The following is a 22,801-nucleotide window of genomic DNA, read 5'->3' on the forward strand; positions in this document are numbered from 1 at the left end:
GAGTGAGTAGTGTACTGGAGCAGAAGAGCAAAATACATTTGTATACATGTAGGAAACAGTATACATGTTAATTTTTGATTGATCAAAAAACAAAATGCTCTGGCACTCACAGAAAGGCCCAATAGTTCTGAAACTATCCATGGTGGGGTTATTTCCCAAACAAAATGATTGATGATGCGCTTTTCTGTTTTAGTCTCGAATGGAATAGACTTTCCTTCCTTAGTCTTTTAATTTATCTAGAATAGGCGAAAGACAAATGCATATTAAGTGAGTTAGAGTGTGAAAGGATAGATAGTTTCATAACATTAGGCCATTTAACACACACAGCGCGCTGATTAAGCAAGTCTTTTAAAACGTAATTTTAAGTTATAATAAGAACTGTAACTTTGGAGGTAACGGGTTAATTAATATACATGTTGAAGATTGATGATCTCGTATAATTATACGACTACAATGATAGATCTTAAATCAATTTGGCCACGATATTGACTCCCAAAGAATTCCTTGAAATTAAATGACATGTAAGCCTAAAAAAGACAAAACATCCGTTTGCACGCGCTAAGGAAGTCAAAAATAATCTGAAAGCTGATATTGTTGTCCCATCTCTCCACATTACTTTCCGTCAAAGCTACTGTACAAACTTGATCAAAAAAATTAAAGTCGCCTAAAATACCATGAATACTCACAGTTCAGAGAGCACCGTCAGTTCATGATAAGTCTTCTGAAGAAGGAAGTCTATTAACATAGAGAGATTGATTTTTGTGCCCCCAGAATCTTGTGCCAGTTCGGTCGGCGCCATGTTGGAAGTGCGATTTGATCGCTGGCTCGCTCGCCGTAAACAAACATGCGTGGTATTTTGTCAGTTCCGTCTTCACAACATGGCGGTCAGGTGATGTGTGTCGAAAGATCGCCGATCTTGTTTCACAGAGCAGTTTCTGTAGTGTTTGCAGGGCGGAAATGGCCAGTAAAGAAAGTCTCGGGCGAGTGCGACACTTTAATCTCATATCGCAGCAGGTAAGGATTACTTCTTGTCCACAATCTTATTTTGTTCGGAAGGCGGTGGAAGAAGTTCAAGAACAGGTCCTGATGTTAAGTTGTAACCCCCTGTATATGTACAAAGAATTTTAATCTCGCCGATCAATTGTTCCCGTAAAATCGTAAGCTTCAGTAATTTCGTTGTAAATAATTTCACTATATTCTTCTCTGCAAGGTATTCCCGCTCCTCTCTCTACGAAATCCGGTCGATCGTAGGTTAATTGCTAATTAAGACTTAATAAGATTAATGAATGACAGCTCCGTGCGATCCATTTGTACTAGATTGATCCTGTTAATGAAAAATATTTATAACATGTGGCACATCGAATTTATCGAATAATAAGTAAGCTTGTTTATAAATTCTACTTATTCTACTTATTGACTTGTGTATTATTTTTGAGAAAACCTGGTCATAAGCTTACAGTATCTCAAAATGTGGTTAATCCTCTCAACCATGTATCTTAGCGGAGGGTTGTCCATATTAACAGTTGAAGAGGTGTGTGTTATGAGGCTGAATTATGATGTAAGGTCAAATTTTATTTTTGTTTCACAAGTGAATACAAGGCAATTTGGAAGGAAAATCTAGGAATTTATCAGAAGACACTAAGGGTTTCTTCCAGGCATCCTGTCAAATGTTGCAAGAGCCTGAAAAACAGCCATCATTTCTTTGTGCTCCTATGCTCCTCTAAAGAAATCATAAGTGGTTATGATGGAACCCTTCAACATAGATCTTCCCTCCAAGATTTCCCCTTTGTGAGCAAATGGTTCACTCAAACAAAATAGGTTTTGAAGGTGCCATTAAAATATCACTGTTGCAAAGCATGAAAAGTTATTGATTGAAGCTACACATTTGTTCTCCAGGATAGGATAGACCATGTAGACATGCCAGCTGTACCAAGGTCATTAATATGTTATAATAAACTTCTGATTAATTGCTAAGTAATTTATTGTCAATACCATTTCTCCGCAGCTTCGTTTAAGACACCTTAGAAGTATCTCTGTACGAAACCTTGTTCCAAAGTTCACAATATCTGGGGAGTGCCTGCTCGATTGCCTGTTAGAAACATACTTCACCTTGCATAATGTGGAAGATCACAAGAATGGTATGTGATTCAGGCTAATACATTTACATGTATTCTAATTTGTTTTTCAACATTTTTGTAAATACATGTGGACATGTACAGTATACATGGTCAAAAATTTTCAGACTACATGTACATGCTGTAGACAACTTTTTTTGTTGCTGTTGTTGCCAGATTCACTTTACATGTATATAACTGTACTTGTACTGTAGAAGGCATGGCTTTCTGGCTAGGATTTAGAAAAACTACCAAGTTGCTGTGAAATTATAAATTTGCTATGACTTTCTGCTGTTTCCAAACATCAGTTCATAATTAAAAGTACCAGGTTTACAACTTTGTTTGCATTGTGAATGTACGTGTATGTATCTAGTGAACATTGGCCTTTGTCTGCATTTAATGCACCTGTAGATGTACATTTGTAGCTGAAGTTCTCACCATTTTCAGAATCTGATAAGGTTACATGTACATGTATAATAGAAAAACAAACTTTTGCCTCATCTCAGTATTCATATTCCCTGAATTTTGTGTAACCTGAATTCAAAGCATGCATACGCACATACCATTGTACATGTACATTGTACATGTTACATAGGTTAAAATGAATCCCAGGTTAAAATTATTTCAACCCAGGTTGATTTGTATTTTCCTTTGTTAAGGTTGGGTAATTTACATCTGAAACAAAGGAAAATACAAATAAACCTACAGTAGGTTGAAATCATTTTAACCTACAGCATACATACATGTAACAAAGATCACTTTCTTTAAGTCTCCATGTCTTCCCAGTTAAAGGCCAGAACAGTATCTTGCGTGAAACCAATATTAATTATCAAAGTTACCACCACCTCTACATGTACAGATGCTGTGGGAGAAACCAGCCAAAACAACTGCTACCCAGTTAATAAGTCCCTTTAATTTAGGTCTTTACTCTTCTAAGTTCTTTTTGTTTACCATCTAACAAAATTGATACTCTCCCTCTAAATCTCATACATGGTATTTTGAGTGTCCCTTACTGTATATTGTACAATTGATCACATTATGTCACTTAGACACCATCTTCTGTCAAAGGAACTGCAAACAATAATATTACAAGAGACGTCTACAAAGGCTGGATAGTTTTGCCCAGTGAAAAGAATTGTAGAATTATAGTTACCAGTTTTAGAGGTCTTTTTTTTATTATTTTTATTTATCTTTTTTTTGGCATTGTTTTGTTTGTGTTAACATTGTTTATTTCTCAGAGATATTAGCTAATTTAATTTGTAGCTGCTCTAAAATTCAGATTAAATAAAGGTTATGTATGTTTGTTATGTATGTAATAATTCTCTCTTTTCTCTACACATGTAGCCATCTACACTAGTGAAAAAATCAAGTATTCCTTGGTGAGTAAACAACACATTCATTAAAATTAATTACAACACACAACAGTGAGCTGATTACTAATGAGTTACATGTACATGTATTTCTATTCAAACTCTTTGCTAAAGGAACATTTTAACTGTGGTACTTTTGATGCTTACAGAATCCAACATGGGCTAGCTTTGATCCGTTGTCATGGACAGAGCAACACTCTTCTGCCGTCACTTGTATCCTTTTAAACAATTTCCTTCTTTATCTTATTATCACTTGCTTTCAAGTCTTCACACTGTACTAACAAAAAAAATACATGTAGAAATTAATGCAAGGATCTTGACAGAAATTGAAAGGGAAGTTAGTTGAGGAAAACTTAATGTCTACTCGATCAGCAAGTGCTTTAATTGGCTCATAAAATTTAAAATTATATGTATGCACTGTACATGTACAATGTAGCTCTGATAATTTTATATAATTATGTTGTGTTTTGCATTGTTTTGGGTTTAAAAATCTTCAAACCAGCATATTTTTTCTTCCTTAATTTATTCAAGTCAAGTTTTATTACCAAAATATGAAAGAAAGGAAAATAGAATAACTCTTTCAAGAATCTTTGAAGCAAAGGTGACAAAAACAAAACATTTTTACTGATTATAAATGCCTTGACTCTGAGGTCCATCAGCTTTTATAGTTAGAATATGGGGAGGTCAAAATGAGAAGTTCCGACTTATCATTGAGTGGCAGGTTCACCTTCCATCATTGCAATACCTTGGAGATCAGGTAGGTGAAGGATTAACTCTTAAAGTACAGTGCCTCATATTATGGAAGTTTTTTTTTTTTTTTTCATGGGTTCTGTACATGTGTGTGGGAAAAGCAGAATGATCTTAGGAAGGCCTTTTGAGATCCAAAAAATGATTGGGGGTAACCACACTAATTTTGAAAAGCTAAAAAATACAAAGCATAATGCAAGGCTTTTTATATATTTATTTATTTATTTATTTATTTATTTATTTATTTATTTATTTATTTATTTATTTATTTATTTATTTATTTATTTATTTATTTATTTATTTATTTACTTTTATAAATTAGAACTTACACATGTCCAAAAATGTGTGATTATCCCCAGTTTCTTTTTGGATTCCAGAAAATCAGTTGGTGAATGAATTGATCTAATCTCAATACATTGCAAATTGGTTATTAATAAATAAATGCAAGGCTGAACAACCCTTCCATAATAATTATTGCACAAATAGAGCATTTGGTTTCCAACCTGTCATGTTTGCTTTACAATGCAAAAATTAGTTGCAACATGTAGTTTTAATTTCAGTGTGGTACATGACAGGACATGTTAATAATTATAATTATTGTCTATTAAAATTAATTGTATTCTGGAAATTGCACCTATCAAGTTATCAGATACAGGAAGGGCTAAATACCTTACCTTAGTTAGTTATTCTGTTATGACTGCTAAGAGATACACAACTACATTAATTTTGGTCTTGATTGTACATGTACACTGTATGGAACTCTTCCTGGATTAGGCTTCTCTAACTACATTAAGCACAGGGAATTGAGAGCAATTGTAGTTTCCCTGTGGTCTGGCCTCTCATCAATGATTGCCTATGATTGAAATTTTAGGTGGTCACTTATGTTAGGCTCATGCAACTTTAGTTTGCTAATTATCTACATGACATGCCTTTGTTAACTGTTTGTAGGTGAAATCTAGTAAATATGGCCACAACACTGTAATCTTTGGTCTTGTTGATGGATATTATGGTGCTCCTTTAGTTCAGAATTTGAATGAGGTAAGTGCTGTAGATTACTATGCACTTTTTTTTGTTTTTGAAAGTACATGAACAAGCAAATGTACATGTGTACATGGACCCATGATAACTGAGTAAATGGAATACATTCTTGTTGAATATCATGCTGGGACCCTAGGATTCAGTAAGAACAAAATTGAATGCCTCTGTTGGATTTTCACTGTACGCTGCAGTATGTACAACTTGTATAATGAACTTTCATTCTCTCTCCACAATAATGATAAACTATTTAACTTCCATCCTGCTTGTCCAACAGTGATGCAAATCTGTTGCTTGTGTTTTGAATTTATTTGAAAGAATTCTTATCTTTCTAATTTTATACATTGTTTTAGGCAACTCCATATCCTTCAATTTATGCCTCAATTTTAAAGGTATTTATAATTCCTTATCAGTATTTTTAGCTGGCAGTATACTGTAACTCAGACTTCAGTCCCGTAGTCTTACTCTCTCTCATTTATTCTCCATTATGGCCAAGTTTGAGAGTCTTACCTGTTAAATTAAAATAGGGAAGATAATTATAGTTCCGTTAAGTCTGAGAATTTTACAGACAATTGTACAGAGAGGCAGTGTTTACCTGTCTCCATACAAACATTGTGAAATTTCCTAAATTTACAGAACTACATCTTCATTAATTTAAAAGGTAAGACTCACAAACTTGAATGCCCTTTTTACGCATCTCAAGGACAGTGGTGTTCTTTGCAATAGTACTGGATAACAATTTTCATTGTCTGGGCCTATATAAAGTTTGAAATGACCACAATAAATGTGCATTTCATTTGTGTGATTTTAGACTGCCAGAAGTGATGAAGCAGCTGTTTCTCAAAGAAAAGAGGCCATTAAAGTTGACTCAGATCAGGTGAGAGCCAAGACAGTAATAAGAACAGCACTATACATGCATCACTTGTACTGTAATTAAATTGTTGGGAGCATTAAAACGCCCTAAATAAATGTTTAAGTTGTTTTAACTTTATACAATGTATTTTTCACTCTTTGTATGAGGTTGTACATTATTTTTTAATTTATCGACAATTCCAAACACATTGCTTTTTTTAGCCCTACACTATCTCAACCATCATTTTGGACAAAATGAAATACGTGCTAGCAAGGTTCTCATTACAAAACTGTAAGTGCCGGCGGCCTGCTGAAAAACTGGTCTCTTCAGGTTTTAAGCTGCCTTCTTTTTGGTAATTTAAAGGCTTACATGTTTGATAAATCCACTTATAGTGGAGCCACAATCCAGGAACTGAAGTAGCACAATGGCCAATAACCTGCGGGGTCCTGGCATTACAGTCAATTCACGTCACAGATGACCAGTATTTCCGAGAATGGAATGAACATTTGAAATCCTCTTTGTAACGTCCAACATGTGAATGGAATGTTGAACACTTCTCTTGAAATCTTTCTGAAAAAGACGCATTAACAGAAAAAAAAAAGGATTCAAAATACTTGGGAAACAATTGTCATTCTTGAAATACTTAAAGTGCCCCTGGGACGAAAATTTCATTTTCCATCTTTTTGCATTTTCGTGTAGAATATGACCTTCTTACTCATGTTACCAAATTTCAATCCTTTACGGCGATTGGAAGTATATTTTTTTTTAGCTTTTTATTCGAGATTTCACGGCCGCCATTATTTGCCCTTGTTCCGGAAGTTAAGGCTCAAATTACAGGAAGTGACTTCATTGGCTCAACACGGAAAATTCCACATGGCTAATTTTCATATGGATTCTACTTCATAAACTGTATTCTGCTGTTATTTAGTTCGCAACAACAGAATACAGTTTATGAAGTAGAATCCATATGAAAATTAGCCATGTAGAATTTTCCGTGTTGAGCCAATGAAGTCACTTCCTGTAATTTGAGCCTTAACTTCCGGAACAAGGCCAAGTAATGGCAGCCGTGAAATCTCGAATAAAACGCTAAAAAAGCTAACTTCCAATCGCCTTAAAGGATTGAAATTTGGTAACATGAGTAAGAAGGTCATATTCTACACGAAAATGCAAAAAGATGGAAAATGAAATTTTCGTCCCAGGGGCACTTTAATGCTGTAATGTAAAGAAAAATTCATAGCTTTATACCGTCAATAAACTGGGGAAATTTCTACGGGAACTCTGAAACCTCATTGGCGATGTTCAAAACTGACCTGTAAATTTCAAAACTCCGTTCAAATTTCAAAAATACCAGTCACACGTGACGTGGATTGACTGTAAATAAAATAGTTTCCAGATGTTGTCACGAATTTCCCCATTTCCCCTGTAATTTGGAATGAAAAATTCAGGGTTAAAATTGCAGCTTACATGCTGTTTTGTAAAGAAAATAAACCATTGTTATAAGCATAATAAAATAAAATAATTAAAATAAATCAATTTATTTAAGCCGTTTTTACAGAGCATAGCAGAGCACTAATTAGGGATACCTTCCAGATGAAATGGTTGCATTATTTATGTAATTTATATGACATCCCTAGGTTCAACCATCTTACAAACTTTCATCTGTCAAGAGGTGAGGAGATTTTGAATTTGTCAGTACTTGCAGTTATTAAAACAATATACTGTAGGCGTCTTTGGTTCAAGTACTGTACACATATCATGTTTCTCACTCTCAAAGATTGTTATTTCTGTGTAATGACAGACTACAGATGACGCAGAAAGCCATCCAGCAGACTCAGCTGTCAGTCAAAGATGTGTGTCAAACCATCCAAAGCAAAGTTGAATCTGATTTAAAATGCACGTCACAGGTCAGTCAAGAATGTTTGGCTTTCATCTCAGTGGCCAGCACATTAATAATAAAACTAATCAGACTAGGGATAGCGTTCTATTATCTCGTTCCCAGGCGCTCTCTCCTTTGCCAAGTTGGTGATGATGTCATCCGCCCCTGCAAAATCTGTTAGGGGGTGCCAGATACGCATCCCAAGATCCATTCATTCCATCAAGATTGTCCCATACAGTCTCAACTCCAACCTATATTAGGAATGCAAAAAATATGTAACTGCAACTAACAGTAATAAGTACTCGCCTAACAGATAGGATAAAATAATGTTCCTTGGTTAAAGATCAAATTCTAACGGATTAACCAATGCTACTAATTTTTCTATTTCTTCATTTTTTTTATGGTGTTTTTATAGTGTTGAAAACACTATTAAAAGAAAGTTTTTGCTCAGAGCCCCCCGATGTTTTGCACTTTCAATTTTGCTGTGGAGAGGGAGGGGGGAATGTAAGGCTTCTAGGTGATACAATCTTTTTGTCCGGGGTTGTAGGCTCAGCAGTGTACCAAACTAAACAGGAGTCCCTGGTCAAAGACCCAATAAGTTCCTTTGATCTACATGTAACAGAATAGTTATAAATTATGTAATTATTTTTTTAGAGTCATGATATACATAGACCCGTATTTACTACCCACTCATTTTTTTATAAATTCTTCATTGACTCCTTACCTTTAAAAATTTAAATCATGGAACTTTGGCTTTGTCCATCCATTTTTGATCTAGCCCCATTCCTCAGGGTCATCTGCCGCAGCAATGGATAATCCTCTGCACAGCTTTGACAACAAATACTGTATATACGATGGTTCTTTCATGCTCAGCACCAATCTGATGTAATGCACAGGAACAACAAAACAAATATTCTACTCACTTATATGTATTTCTTGTTTCTAGAGTTAAGAACATTCTGTGATATAAATTGTGAGTTTTTCGCTGTCCTATTTGTCACAGCTTTCTGAAGAGGAGATGCTTAAATTGAAGATCAAACTTCTAAGAGAAGAGTTTTTGTCAAAACAGAAACTATTGCTTAGAGGTAACTATATCCTCTGTGTTATTTGAATGCAGATGAAATTAAGTGTTAGGATAAAACTTTGAATGTGCTTGGTGCTGATCATCGTGTTGGAATTGCATTATTATTTTAGTGATAACTTATTGCAATACATACATGTAAGTATCAACTTAATGGCCGGAATATTGTTTTTGCTCATGGTAGAAAGAGAAGAAGAAAAAGGAATTCTGGAAAAGCTTCAGGAAAGAGGTGAGGTCCGATAACAAACAAAATTTAGTCTAAAGACAACTGCTACAGAAGTTGAAATTCATTTAGAGCACGAAACAGTTTTAAAAATTTTTTTTGGCACACGGTGTGCCAAAAATAATTTGTAAAACCAAGTTGTCATATACATTTTTCCCCAATGCTTTAAGCCCTAAATACTTGCTTTTTTCTACTGGGCAAATTCTTTAATCAAGTCTGTTTTAAATTTTTGCATGCCAAGCTAAAACTGACCTCTAAAAATATTCTTTACTTCGGTCCTTAGAAGTAGACCTTAACAGGAACAGGGAGCAGTTGGATACTAACAAGTCTTCACTGAGAGAACACAAGACAGCACACATAGAAAAGAGGTGGGCCTGCATGTGCTGATTAAATCATACTGTGACTCAGCTTGTGTGGATTGGAAATACCATTCTTAAACTCATTAAGAGAAAACAAAGAAAATCACTACTGTGACCGAGGTTTGGATATGTGATCCTAATTACCGTAAAATTTTGCCAACTTTAGCCTTGGATTTCTTCAAGAATTACTGATCATTTGAGAAGCCATGTCAAACACTCGAAAGTGTGTTTCATCAGATATCCATTCGCAAACACCTCAAAGTCGTTTTAAAAAAACTTGAAATGGTGCACTTTTGACCATCTTTTGAAGTAGGTTTGTATGAGTTTAGAAAAAACTTTAAATCATTATACTTAACAGCAAGCTTAGCCTCTAAGCACTGTTGCTCTTTCCTTCCAGGGAATCTTTAGTAAAACTGAATGCTCAGCTGAATATGAGGCGTCGTCAGCTGGTCTCTGAACTAATGAGCATCTACCCCATTATAGAGGTACATTGTATGAAGTAACTGGGAGGCAGATGGCTGAATTAACTGTATGTGGTATATAACTGATTCAAAACCAAAGTAATCCCAAGGCACCTAGAAGCAACAAACAACACAATGAATCGACAGCAAGCCGTTGAAAAGCAAATGCTTTATTATGTATTATTTATTTATTATTTGTTAACAGTCAACTGTTAAAGTTGACCCAACTTCGAAAATTTGCTTTATTTTTTTGTTGTTTCTCCACCGTAAGTTAGTATTTTTATAGGTGTATTTAAGGGTTTTTTTTTTTTACATGGCGCCAGTTCAATTTTCATTTAAACACTAGATGGAACCATTGTACTTTTCCGTAAATCGTATATTTAGGTGCATAAGAGTATCATTCTGAAAAAAAGAGGAACTAAAATGAATTTAAGACGAACGTTCATACTGTGTTACACGACACCAAAAAGGGTTTTTACACCGGTCGGAATCTCGATCAGGTACAGCTAGCGGGGTAAACCTGTGCCAGTGTGACTCGCTTGAGCATCAAACACTGGGCAGCAAGAGGCAGACAACTCAAAGGTTCGTTTCGGTGGATATCTGGTCGGAAAGCCTTAGGAAAATCTTCAGTTTTCTTTGTCAAAATGTCAGCTCAAACTTTTGTAACACAAATTCCTGTCTTCCTTTCGTTTTCGAAGGGGAACATTTGACTCGCTGCAAAATGCGAAAAAAGGTTGGCTAGCATTTTCTTAAAACCAACAACATCTGGTGAATTCGGGAAATAAGATTCCTTTTCCCATGAAAACTTTTTTACGGCTTAGGGACCGTTCATTTTTTATGAGCAGGGGGGGGCTGGTGGGATTTGGTTAATTGCCACTACGAAACTGTATGACCCCCCCCTAGCATGCAATTTTTTTCCACATGGCCCCCCCCCCAGCAGAACTATTTTTTTCTGATGACCCCCCCCCCCCCTCCCGCCCAACCAGAAACAAATCATACTCCTAACTTTAACAAAACGCTTATGTACTGTTTATATCAAAGATAAACGTAATTGTTACTGTGATTTCTTTACAGTACTATTAACAAGTAACCGTTCTCTACTTAGGTAAAGATTTCTCTTGTTTAAAAAAACGTTTTATAGCAACACGTTTACGGCAACGACAAACCCTAAATTTCCATTTAGATTCTCAAAGAAACTATAAAAATTAATCAAGCAAATGGTTAACGTGAAATTACTCCCCTTCGAGTAGAAACAATTAATACACGTACAGATCTGACTAACAAAATACGGATCGAAGCATACCAATCAACGATTACGAGTCATATTAAACAGAAAAAAACAGCGGACGCACAGATATCAGTCGCGTAGGTAAGGGTTAGATAGGGGTGTTCGTTGAGCCCCAAATCTTGCTCACTAGGGGGGTCCGGGGGCATGCTCCCCCGAAAATTTTTGAAAATCTAGGTTCCCAGAAACCTCATTTCCTGCATTTTGAGACCCATTTTAGGCAAATCACAAATTTGTTTTACAGCAGCTTTTTGAGCTATATACATCATTCCTACGGCATAATTGTTTCAACTTAAACAAGAAAGTTCAATGTACATTCCGCGCCCTGTCGAGTTCTGATAGCTATTCGATCTACTGATAGTCATACACCAAGCTGGTAAACTGCATCATTCTCGGGTGTAGGCCTTCGAACAAATTGACTATCTCGTCAAAATTGACAGGCATATCATATTTGATATGCATTAGAACTAGGGCAGACATTCTACTCTCTCGCATGGTACACCTCATGTAATTGTTCAACCTCCTCATTAAGTGCTTTTTCTTCCGCCATTACTGATCTGTAAAGGGGGTTCGTTCGAACCCCTCGAACCCCCCCTCCTACGCGCCTGGATATTATAGTACTGCTATTAAAAATGACAGTTACAAGCTTTTCTGAAGATGGCTTACGGCTCAGATTTACCGTCAACTGAAGTCACCAACAACAGTTCTATTATTAAAACTAATCTGGATGTTCACACTAGGCATACTACTGAGTCTACTGATACTCCTGGGTTCAAATAATTTACTAATCAACAGTCTTTATAAAAGTGAGTACTATTAAAAAGAACATTAAACAATCTATTGATATAGTTCAGAGTACAACCACTTTGTAGAAAACTACTCCCCCAAGGATGATTCAATAGTGAGACTGATACGTTTTTATATTAATTTGAACTTGTACAAACATAGGTGTCTACCTCAGTTTATATTCATTATTGCTTTTCCAACAGATATGCTTCATTTCCTCAGTTGTTGTTAATATAAAATGCAGATTTCGACCTCAGTATGTAAAACAAATTAAAAGTGGTTAGGAAAATCGCATTAAATAAAATTGAAATAATATTCAATTTCTTCATCTGTTTCTGTGTTGAGCCACTTTCAATTTCCCCTACAAGCCAATTATTTCTGGTGACCCCCCCCTCTTTCACTCATTTTTTTTTGGTAGCCCCCCCCCCTTTAGTGCCATTTTTTTTCTCGTGGCCCCCCCCCTAAATCCCACCAGCCCCCCCATGCTCATAAAAAATGAACGGTCCCTTAAATTTTCAGCGAGAGCATCCGAACAGATTTATCTAAATAAATATTTTTTGAAGCGGAAAAAAACAAAAACAAAACATGCACAGCAACAAGATAACTGACAAAGGAGAAATGTTGAATGAATATTCGCACAGTAGAATGACCGCTGTACATAATGACTGAGACTTCCTATCATTTTACTTACGTGTTCTCTTTGGGTAGAAGGAATCATACTGGTTTGAAAGTCGTACTGGTCAGTGTTATATACGTCGTGTAAGCACCCCTTGATGTCCCACTTGTGGATGTCTTGTACTTAGGCAAGTCCCTTACTGGCAAAATTAAAGCAATCCTTCGATCTAGCAGGAGTATATCTTTTTTTTTCCTCTCTTAAAACAGTTAAAACAGTCACAGGGCTCGAAAGAACACCTTATTTGTGGAGTGCGACTTCCCAACTGCGAGTCAGATGAATTTGCAGGTAAAAAGTCAATGTTTAAAAATCATCGAATAAACGAAGGTGTTTTCTGAATGAGCTAATACAGATCTAATATAAACGTAACGGACTGTATTTTATAAGGCCGCAAAGTGGATTGCATTGGTAATTGTTCTGTATTTGTGTATGTGATAGGACTTGACTATAGGACTTGAAAATGGTGTGACTTTTTGTATGCGTGCAGCTTTCATAGAAAAGATAAAACTCAATTTGTTGAAAACCTATGCAGAATTCTGCACGGTTGAAGTGATTCAGCCGCATTTTGGAAAGCCCTTGCATCGAACGGCACTTTTGTGACATAGTTACAGCCGTAAATTTGCGTTGTGTTGTGCTCGGGGAAGAGAAATTACACTCAAGAAGTAGGGGAAGGCAATCGCTTGCAGCTTGTGTCTCATCCTACACTTCTTTCGTGTTATTTTCATTTCCTTGTAAACGTTTTTTATAAAGAGTGACACTCGTCTTTATTTGTTGGTGGCTATCAATCAATCAATCAATCAATCATTTTATTGGCCCATTTCAAAGTAATTACATGAGGTTTCGTGGATTAAATTTTTCTCGGCCAGAAGCTCTCAGCAAATCCTTACAATTGTCAAGTTAATCAATTACATATGGCCTGTGATACACATGATGAACATGATTACATGACGTATTCTTTTCCTCTAGCCATGGATGATGAAACACTATCCGTTGCCCTGGGTTACACATGCCATTTGGTCGGCATGATCGCAAAGTTTCTTCAACTGCCTTTGAGGTATCCCGTGAACTCTAGCGGTTCCAGATCCACTGTTAATGATTTTACGATCGAAAAAGTCGCCGAGAAGGACAGAAAGTAAGTACTGTTTAGTTGTAAGATTGTACGGCGGGGACGATGTTTTGAGAATTTTTCTTACAATTTATCTGTTGGGTGCCCATAAATACAGGTAAATTCACTGTCTGATTGAGGCGAAATGTCAGTAGCAAGAATCATGTGGTTGCTATGACAACCACTAATTAAAAACGGATATCCGATGTCCCCAATTTCCGTATAAGACTTGAAATCTTAACAAATTATGAAACGGAAGCTGGAATTTCCAGGTAAAAGGTTATCTCCCGGAATCTGAAGGATGTAGTCTGTAATGGTGTTTTTAGTTTTTCTACAGTTCAGTTGTCTGTAAAACTATATTAGTCTGCGCGGAATATACACTGTACACACACAAATGTGTGCAAACTTGAAAGCATAATCACTCACTTTTTAGCCAAGCTTCAAGGAAAGCTCATTGTTTTCTCGGATTTTCAAAATTTTACTCCGATTATCTGACGTTATACAGTGTTCGTGCCATGTTTGGCCCATTTCCAAACCCGAATTCTTGTGTGTGGTGAAAATAATTTTTACTTTCTTTGCAAGGTGAAAAATGATGCTTTTGAGAGTGGGGGTTGGGAACCAAAAACAACGTTTTTTGCGACAAAATTTCAGAGTCCGCTTTTGCGAGACAGCAATCCAATTTCCAATTCCACCTCATTATTTTGTCTTGATGTAACGAAGTTGTACAAGTGCAAGTGTTTTTTTGTTGCTTTTCAGGTTTCCGTTATACAATAAAGGGAAAGAAGGAACCAAGTTTTTCTACGGAACGTTTCTCTTAAACAAGAACATAGCCCAGGTAGATTATCCCTTTTTCCATATTCTTCAGTGTTCAGTTTGGGAGAGCTTGCCAACATTTGCACTGCGCAACAGTTCGTATTCGGCGTCGGTTTGTAGGAAGAGTGCGCGCCATCTTTCAAACAAAAGCGTGACGAATTGCATGCAGATGGATTGTAAATTCAGTCATGTTTACGGTCAACTCCCTTTATTGCGGACTCCCTCGGGACCGCGAGTTAGTTTCCCTAGTAACGAGAGTCCGTTCTCTCGCCTTGAATTATTTTTTCGCGGTTATATACACAGAAACGTCATTTTGTGAGCACAATTTTGCAGTCTAGGAGCATAACTGATTTTTGGCATAATTCGGCAAAATTGGGGGCACTCCCTGCTAGAGGAGGCCTCTTTTCCGTTGTATTCGGTGAACTGACCGGCGAGAGGTAAAGAGACCTCTGCCTTCGGTAGAAACACGTACAGCCCACAATTCCTTGATTTACTTTGACGAAGGGCTAACGCTCGAAACGTCAGCACTCGAATCTCTTTATGGTGGCCAATTTACCTTTAGTTATCAACTCTGTTGATAAACCAAACATTCGTTTCTACTCCCCACCGACGCATCACTGCAGTTTCTTTGGAAATTAACCCCCTTATTAATTTGCTACTTCAATTTAACACAGCTTCTAACGCCAAATTCCAAACCTCAAACTGCAGTTTGCAGTTAGCCGTAAACGTGCTTTTAAATCTCTCTTATGTCACTCTCTAGATCCGTCAGTCCAATGGTCTTGGGACACCAAACCTGCGTAATACTCTTCCCAATCTGAAAGACTTGCTGGATACAAAATTTCGGTCGAGGTAAGTAAGAGCTGTTCACACTGCGCTTACAAGAGGAAGATTCTGGAAAAAAGAAGGCAATAAAAGTATGGAATACATGATGTATCTTCAGTCGAATGTTACACCGTATACACATGATCGAAATGGGTTGACAAAAGTGCTCGAGTAAGCGTATAGCTAATGAGTGAGATTTTTGTTACCAAAACGATGGTAATGGTAATGTAGTTATATACTCCATATACATGTATCACACAGTCTCATGTGGGTTTACAATCCATCGTACCAAAAAAGATGGCAGCTTGTACATTCCCTCCTAGTTCTTAGCGTATGAAATACCTCAAAACGTCCATAAAAATGCAAAGAACCCTTCTAAAATCTTCAAACCTAGCATACACGTTGTTAGTACAGACACGAATTTTGTCAAAAAAATTGCGTTCCGTGTACCTATTGGCTGTGTTAGGTTCGCAAGGTAATGTGGTACAATGTACAGCCGCCATCTATGTCCGCACGGCGGATTCTTCTGTGGGGTGAGATCGGACATCAGCCTGTAGAGGAGCAAGTGGCAGCCGCTATCAGTTCAAATTTGATCTCACCCACTCACCCACCCAACCCACGCATGAATGCGAAAGACAGATGAACATAGATAGTAGATAGAACATAGACAGAGATAGACCACCACACCGGGGACTACGTCTCCTACTCTCTTCGAATAGTGTGTGTGGGTTCTTTGAAAGAAATGTGTCACCCCAGCTATAATGATGATGATGATGATGATGATGATGATGATGATGATGATGATGATGATGATGATGATGATGATGATGATGATGATGATGATGATGATGATGATGATGATGATGATGATGATGATGATGATGATGATGATGATGATGATGATGATGATGATGATGATGATGATGATGATGATGATGATGATGATGATGATGAGAGATAAAGAGAGAACACTGGGTTAGCTTACACGAAATACTACCACTAATCGATAAAAAACGAATTTGAAAAATAGTTTTTGGACACGAAAACTCTTCATGAATTTTGAGAAACTGCTGAATCGTTTGTTCTTAAAGCAATATATCAAACACGAGGTCATAGCTTCGACTCCTGTTGGGAGAACTCGGATTTTCTTGTTCCGAGTATGGCTGTATCGCTGACTGAAAAAAAAAAAAAAAAAAAAAAAAAAAGATCAATCATATATTCACCAGACTTAAAACATAACGTCACATTTCTTTCACGAGGAAGAATTTTTATCCAATTTCCAACCACCAAAAAGAGGGTTGAAAAAAAACAGACGCATGCGATTTTTTTTTAACCTACTTAGTAATTCTTGGAAAAATTTATAGCAAAAGTTCACGAAACGTTATGGTAATGAACGTCACATTTCCAAACCTCCTTCACGGCAGTGATTTCCTTTAATGAGTTTTAGAAAGTAATTTAGCACTTTGAGGCTCTAATCTTGTATTGCTTCTCCCCTAGTGATTCAGTAATTTAGCACTTTGAGACTCTAATCTTGTATTGCTTCTCCTCTAGTGATTCAGTAATTTAGCACTTTGAGGCTCTAATCTTGTATTGCTTCTCCCCTAGTGATTCAGTAATTTAGCACTTTGAGGCTCTAATCTTGTATTGCTTCTCCCCTAGTGATTCAGTAATTTAGCACTTTGAGACTCTAATCTTGTATTGCTTCTCCTCTAGTGATTCAGTAAAATCTGCTCCACTCACTATAATAAGAAAGTCTCCGTTGAAGCATCAGAAAAAACGCTCTTCGACCTCAGGGTCAGGCGGATCACGGGAATCGTCGCCTCAGTCCAATCCCAAGCTGGATGATGTTCTGCTTAAGACCATGAATGCTTCTGCGGCTGATGGAAAACCTGTTACACCGGATCAACCAGCAAATCCGGTTGTACTTGATGAACCAGTAAAACCTTCTTTAATGGATCAAGCTACAACATCTGAATTACCAGATACCCTGGCAAAACCGGCGTTACCTGCATTATCGGAACAACTGGCAAAACCTGCTTTACTGCCGAAACCTGCATTACCGGATCATCAAGAAAAACCTGCTTTACCGGCGAGCCCTACATTACCAGATCAACAAGTGAAACCTGCTTTACCAGCAAAACCAACATCACTAAATCAAGGAGTAAAACCTGTCTTACCTGATCAACAAGCAAATCCTGGCTTAGTGGATCCGCAAACAAAGCCTGTTTTACCAGCTCCTTTAAGCGCAGCTCAGCTTCATGAAATGCAGAGTGGCGAAATCCCTCTAAAGGCGGTCGACATTTCTAACTCACTAAATCAACGCAATTCTGGTGTTTCACCAGGAGAAGGCGTTGAAGACCATAAGCAGCGAGCTGCTACCGCAGATGATGCACTTCACATTCCTTCCCAAGGAACTAGCCGTAGATTTCTGGAACAAAAGCGTATGAAAAAACTTCATAAACATCAGGGAAATGCAGGCACTACTGGCAAACAACAGAGGACGTTTTCACTTAAATCGCGCGGAAACAGCACTTTAGACCAGCAAAAGTTAGTTAAAAGTGGACGTGATGTTACAAATACTAAGACAGAAGATTCATCGAATTGTGCGGAAAACACTAGTAATGACTTGATTGAATTTGAAAGGACATGTGATTTTGCGGATCTAGAAGAGTTCAAAAGAGAAGAGACTGGAAATTCTGGGCGAGGTAAGAACGGATGGTATTTAAATCTGTGAACCCGGTTTGTTAGTTTAAAGCAAAATGCTTTGTGGCCCTTCAAAACCAGTTGAGCAAAAATTTGGAAACCTCTTGAAGCCCTTTATTGTCATATTGCAAATATTGAAATCTATAAAAGTTATTTCGAAACTCTTTAAAAAATCTGAATGCTCTAAAATTCCAGGAACTGTTCGGTTTAGTACTATTTGACAAAATCTGGAAATTGTTTAGAATCACTTTGGAAACCTTTAAAAACCATTTCGAAACCCTCGCAGCTTACAAATATATTTGCGCAAACGTCATGAAACTGCAGGACTTTTTCGGAAATTTATCTGGGAACAAATTGGTGTCATCGTTACTGTTCGCTGTTCCCATGGCAACCAATATGTTCCAGGCCGTTTTTTTGTTTGTTTATTTGTTTGTTTGTTTTTTGTTGTTGTTGTTTTTTTTCTTGACAATCATGATATCATTACAACGTCATATGACGTCATCAGTTCTTTTTGCGGAGCTCAAAGGAAATATCTTTGGACGTACTATCTATCCTCTAAGTCTCATTGTAATAGCTTTTATACTTGCGAAATGAAGAGACAAAATAGATAGATCGGTTAAGGTTTCAATACATTCACACTCGTGTAAATTTTTTTTTTTTTTTTTTTTTTTTTTTTTTTTCATTTCAGGTGACACGGGCATTGACGAATCTACGGTGGGTCGGGAGAGAAATAAAAGGACTGATAGGGCGGATCTTCTAGCGCGTCCTGTTCGTTCCAAAAGTCTCTTTGATGTGGAGGGATCTATCGACTTCGATGTTTGTGAAAATGGTGAAATAGACTTAAGATGAAACTGAAACAACAATTAGCTTATCTAGAAACAGGTCGTTTTTAGTAGTCTTAAGCCGTTTTCGTTTAGTTGAGGCGGAGGTCGGGGTCTCTAGGAAAAACTAGTTTGTTGATCAACGTTTTTAACCCAAACGCAACGAAGTTCAAGCGTTGGTCTTCACATTATCGGTTGTTTGAACTGAAAAAGGCTGTGAAGGTTTTTCACTTTTTGAGATCCCAATTTTTAAGACGAAGTTTAGCCAAAAAATGGTTGGTCCCATCAGAAACACGACCTTAGACGTCCTTCGTAATCGCCTTTATTTGACCGTAACGCAATGCTAACAAGTCAACGTGACGAAGCATTGCGTGACTAACTCAAGTATTGGTTTCGAAGGGGTTAATGCTACGTCATGGTGTCTGTCTAAAACATTACGCAATCTTTCCTTTTGTCACCCAGTGAAGAGAAAATTGCGTTACAAGCCAGCAAATAGGTGTTAATAGTTAATACAAATTTTGAGAAATATAAATGAAATTTAAAATTTAAAATACGTTGCTTGCTAGAAATTCGTGAAAATCGGTTAATTTTTGTATAATTGAATATGAAGTCTATAACATTTTTTTTTTGTTTTTTTTTTTAATTTGAGTGGAAAAAGTTTCCGACTTCTTTGCCTCCGTTTCAAGTCTATGAAAATCGAATGATGCTTTAACGTTGTTATTTTTGCTGTCAGTAAAGTCCCATTTGTACGAAAACCGCCATCAGAGGGACCCAACGGTTCGTTTCGGTGAATATTTGTTCAGAAAGCCGTCATCACCTCGGAAATTCGGATTTAGTCGTAGGGGAACAGTAGACTTGCACCTTTCAAAAGCTCTATTTTCACTGGACATTTATAACCTGCAGCTACATTGTTTTTCAGGGTTGGGAGCATTGTTCTGTTGTTCGTTCTTTTGTTCTCTCGGCCAACCTTGTAAATTGCGATTTACACAGTACGACTTTGTCGTATGCGACAAGCTTATGACAGGTCTATGACACGAACTGTTTCATGTAAATCAAACCTACAACTCGCTTACGACTGTTGTGTACGACACAAAAAATGCCGTATAGGATTTTAAAACATGTTTTAAAAGCCTACGACAATCGTAGGTAAAGGTAATGTTGAATGACGAGAGTTGCGTGTAATTTTTTGCATGACGCGAGCATCGCGCGCTCTAGAAATCGCATGCGACAGTCGTAAGCAAAAGTTGTACCGTCTAAATCGGCCTTGCAAACGGTGCAGGTCGCCTCTAAAGGAAATCTAAAGTTTTCTTTGGCAAATGTGTTGTTAAAATTGCGAGAAAAGGTCAGGTAGCATTTTCGTAAAGCCAACAACAGCTCGCAAATTCGGCAAATAAGATTCCTTTTCCTGAAGCTTTCTGTAACGTAAATTTTCAGTGAAAGCATCCGAACAGAGATCAAGATGCATTAGCTTACACAAATTACAAGTATACCTTTAAAAAGACACAGAACGATTCTGAAACACACGAGACAATGTTGTCCATAATATTCGCTTGAGATTTACAAAACTATTTACAAGGCTAAAAAGTTAAAATGATATTAAAAAGCAAACGTTTTCGAGTAATCAAGTCATCCTCATTCTTACCCTGACGATGACTTGATTAGTCGAAAACGTTTGGTTTTTAATATCATTTTAACTTTTTAGCCTTGTAAATAGTTTTGTAGACAAGAGAATATTTTAAGCATTTTTACTGAAACGCACTTGTTGGGTTCCCCTGATTTGCAGCCTTCTAGGGTTGCATTAACTCTTTAACCTCTAATATCAAAGAAGAAATTCTCCTATCTTGCCCCCATACTTTTTTTTATAAAAGTACTGTGAAGAAGTTATTAAAATATCAAGCAAATTCATCTTGGGTGATCATATCCTTTATTCTTATGACCTGAAGGGTTGAATAAGCATTGATATTACGAGGAGACATTTAATGCTGATCACTGTTAGGGTTTAAAGGGTTAAGGTAAAATATGTAGCGTGTAAATGAAACGTTTGCACCAGGGTTCCCGTGTAAAAAGAGGCTTTTAGGTAACCTGGAAATGTCATGTTCGGTTCAGTTTGATTTACAAAGTTAGGGAGGGCTGCGGTTTTGATTTGTAAAATAATTATTTCCTTATGTCCTTTCAGGGAAATGAATTGAATGATAAAGAAAAGAAAAGATGCATTGCAAAAATTCTATAGTATAGAAATTACATCTTTAACACTCATGCCTGATGTTTCAAATTAATTAGGAAAATGTAAAAAACTAAAACTTTTTCCATTTTTACATTAAATATCTCTGCTATCTGTTATTAAAGGCTAATTTATACGTGCCGACAGATCGAGCCAATTTGACAAAGGAATTGAGTGAATGAGTGACCCACGCTACACCAACAGAAAAAGAAAAGTCGGCCGACAAATCTTACGTGTAAATTGACCCATACGATTAAACCTATGAACCGGGCCGATAATTTGGTTCGTGTAAATTAGCCTTTAGTTAGTCCATGGTATAAGTCAAATCCAGTTTTTACAATAACTGTCAAAATTCCCGCGCACTCAGAAGCTCGTAGCTATTGTCTGTAAGAGTGTAGGCAATAAAAATGGCGTCAGATGTAACGCGTGCGCTTTCTTAACGGAAAATAAAGTCAATTCCGCTCGTACTTTTTCCATGTCATTGTAAAAGAACAAATTGACGGCAGTTTTCTATGGTTTATACTCTTATAGACCATAAAATGACCCCATAAATGTTCACCAAACTTGGCAGTGAAACCACTCGCCTGTAGCTCGTGGTTCCACTTGAGTTTTGAACATTTTATGGCGTCACTTTATGGTCTATAAAAGTATAGACCATAGAAAACTGCCGTCCATTTGTTAATCATTCGAGATGATGGCAGGATCTAGGTTGAGCCCCTCCTTTCCCCCCTCCCCCCCCCCCACCCCCCCAAATCCCTCCCATTTTAGGGGCCGCGGCGTCGAGATACTTTGCTTCACGAGGAGAAGCAGTCAAGCACCGCCACTTACCAGAACGTAGGCTTTGGCACATTATGCTAGTATTTTTTTTTTTCGAGTATTTTAGTAAGGCAAAAGCATTGAACATTATTCAAGCATTTTAGTGGCATTTTTCCCAAAAAATGTTTTGAGAGAAAAATAGAAACTCGAGAAACATTTTTTTTTTTTTTGAAACACCAAGCGGCCAAGAATCAAAGCTACGAAGAATGACTTTATTTTTGTTGTGTTAGATTGTATTTGTTGTATAAATCAATAATAAATCATTGATTTATTGTTGTAGGTGTCCGTTTACACCCTGTTGAAATTAAAGGTGCATAATGACTCCTTATTCGAGCATTTTAGTGACTTTGTTTTGGGGTAGACTAAGCGTGTTAGTGGGAAAAAATGGAGCAATAACTTGGAGCATTTAAGTGGGGTATAAAAAGCATAATGTGCAATGGCCAACCATAAGGTCGGGATCCGCTACTGTTTAACGAAACAATGGCCTTACGATATTAGTGCTAATAATAGAGAAGCAGGCAACCTCTGTAATAGTCTCTTAATTTGTTCAAAAACATTTTTAGCCCGGCCACATAATTATAAAAGTCAGCTCATGGGATGACGATATACAGGCAAAAGATCATCATATCACAACGAA

The 22,801-nt window shown here is 36.9% G+C and overlaps 2 protein-coding genes across 7 annotated transcripts in view; one reads left to right on the top strand and one right to left on the bottom strand.

The window, feature by feature from the left end:
- The window catches only part of LOC146468385 (mediator of RNA polymerase II transcription subunit 14-like), a 91,645-nt gene extending 90,811 nt beyond the window's left edge, over positions 1-834 (bottom strand). For 3 of the 4 annotated variants that reach the window (XM_085124641.1, XM_085124642.1, XM_085124639.1), the window contains exon 1: positions 687-833. In XM_085124641.1, the coding sequence (XP_084980767.1) occupies positions 687-799 (113 nt within the window). In that variant the 5' untranslated portion in view covers positions 800-833. Of the gene's footprint in view, positions 1-686 lie in introns of all 4 variants that reach the window. The other variant, XM_085124640.1, reaches the window with a different exon arrangement.
- Positions 835-858: 24 nt separating this feature from the next.
- On the top strand, positions 859-21,815 carry LOC146468389 (uncharacterized). 3 transcript variants are annotated; one of them, XM_085124650.1, is made up of 20 exons: positions 859-1,014; positions 2,006-2,138; positions 3,453-3,493; positions 3,634-3,697; positions 4,144-4,241; positions 5,180-5,269; positions 5,620-5,658; positions 6,078-6,143; positions 7,754-7,788; positions 7,918-8,023; positions 8,999-9,080; positions 9,261-9,305; positions 9,583-9,667; positions 10,056-10,143; positions 13,082-13,151; positions 13,830-13,995; positions 14,725-14,803; positions 15,542-15,630; positions 17,317-18,308; positions 18,995-21,815. In XM_085124650.1, exons 1-20 carry the CDS (start codon positions 958-960, stop codon positions 19,153-19,155), a joined length of 2,586 nt encoding a protein of 861 aa, XP_084980776.1. In that variant the 5' UTR covers positions 859-957; the 3' UTR covers positions 19,156-21,815. The 3 variants fall into 3 exon arrangements, with proteins under 3 accessions (XP_084980776.1, XP_084980775.1, XP_084980778.1); XM_085124649.1 differs by having other exon boundaries at positions 3,459-3,493; positions 13,073-13,151; XM_085124652.1 differs by having other exon boundaries at positions 3,459-3,493.
- The last annotated feature ends 986 nt before the right edge of the window (positions 21,816-22,801 follow it).

This window comes from Pavona decussata, unplaced genomic scaffold (genome assembly GCF_977016875.1).
Source record: "Pavona decussata unplaced genomic scaffold, jaPavDecu1.1 SCAFFOLD_131, whole genome shotgun sequence".
Classification (NCBI taxonomy): domain Eukaryota; kingdom Metazoa; phylum Cnidaria; class Anthozoa; order Scleractinia; family Agariciidae; genus Pavona; species Pavona decussata.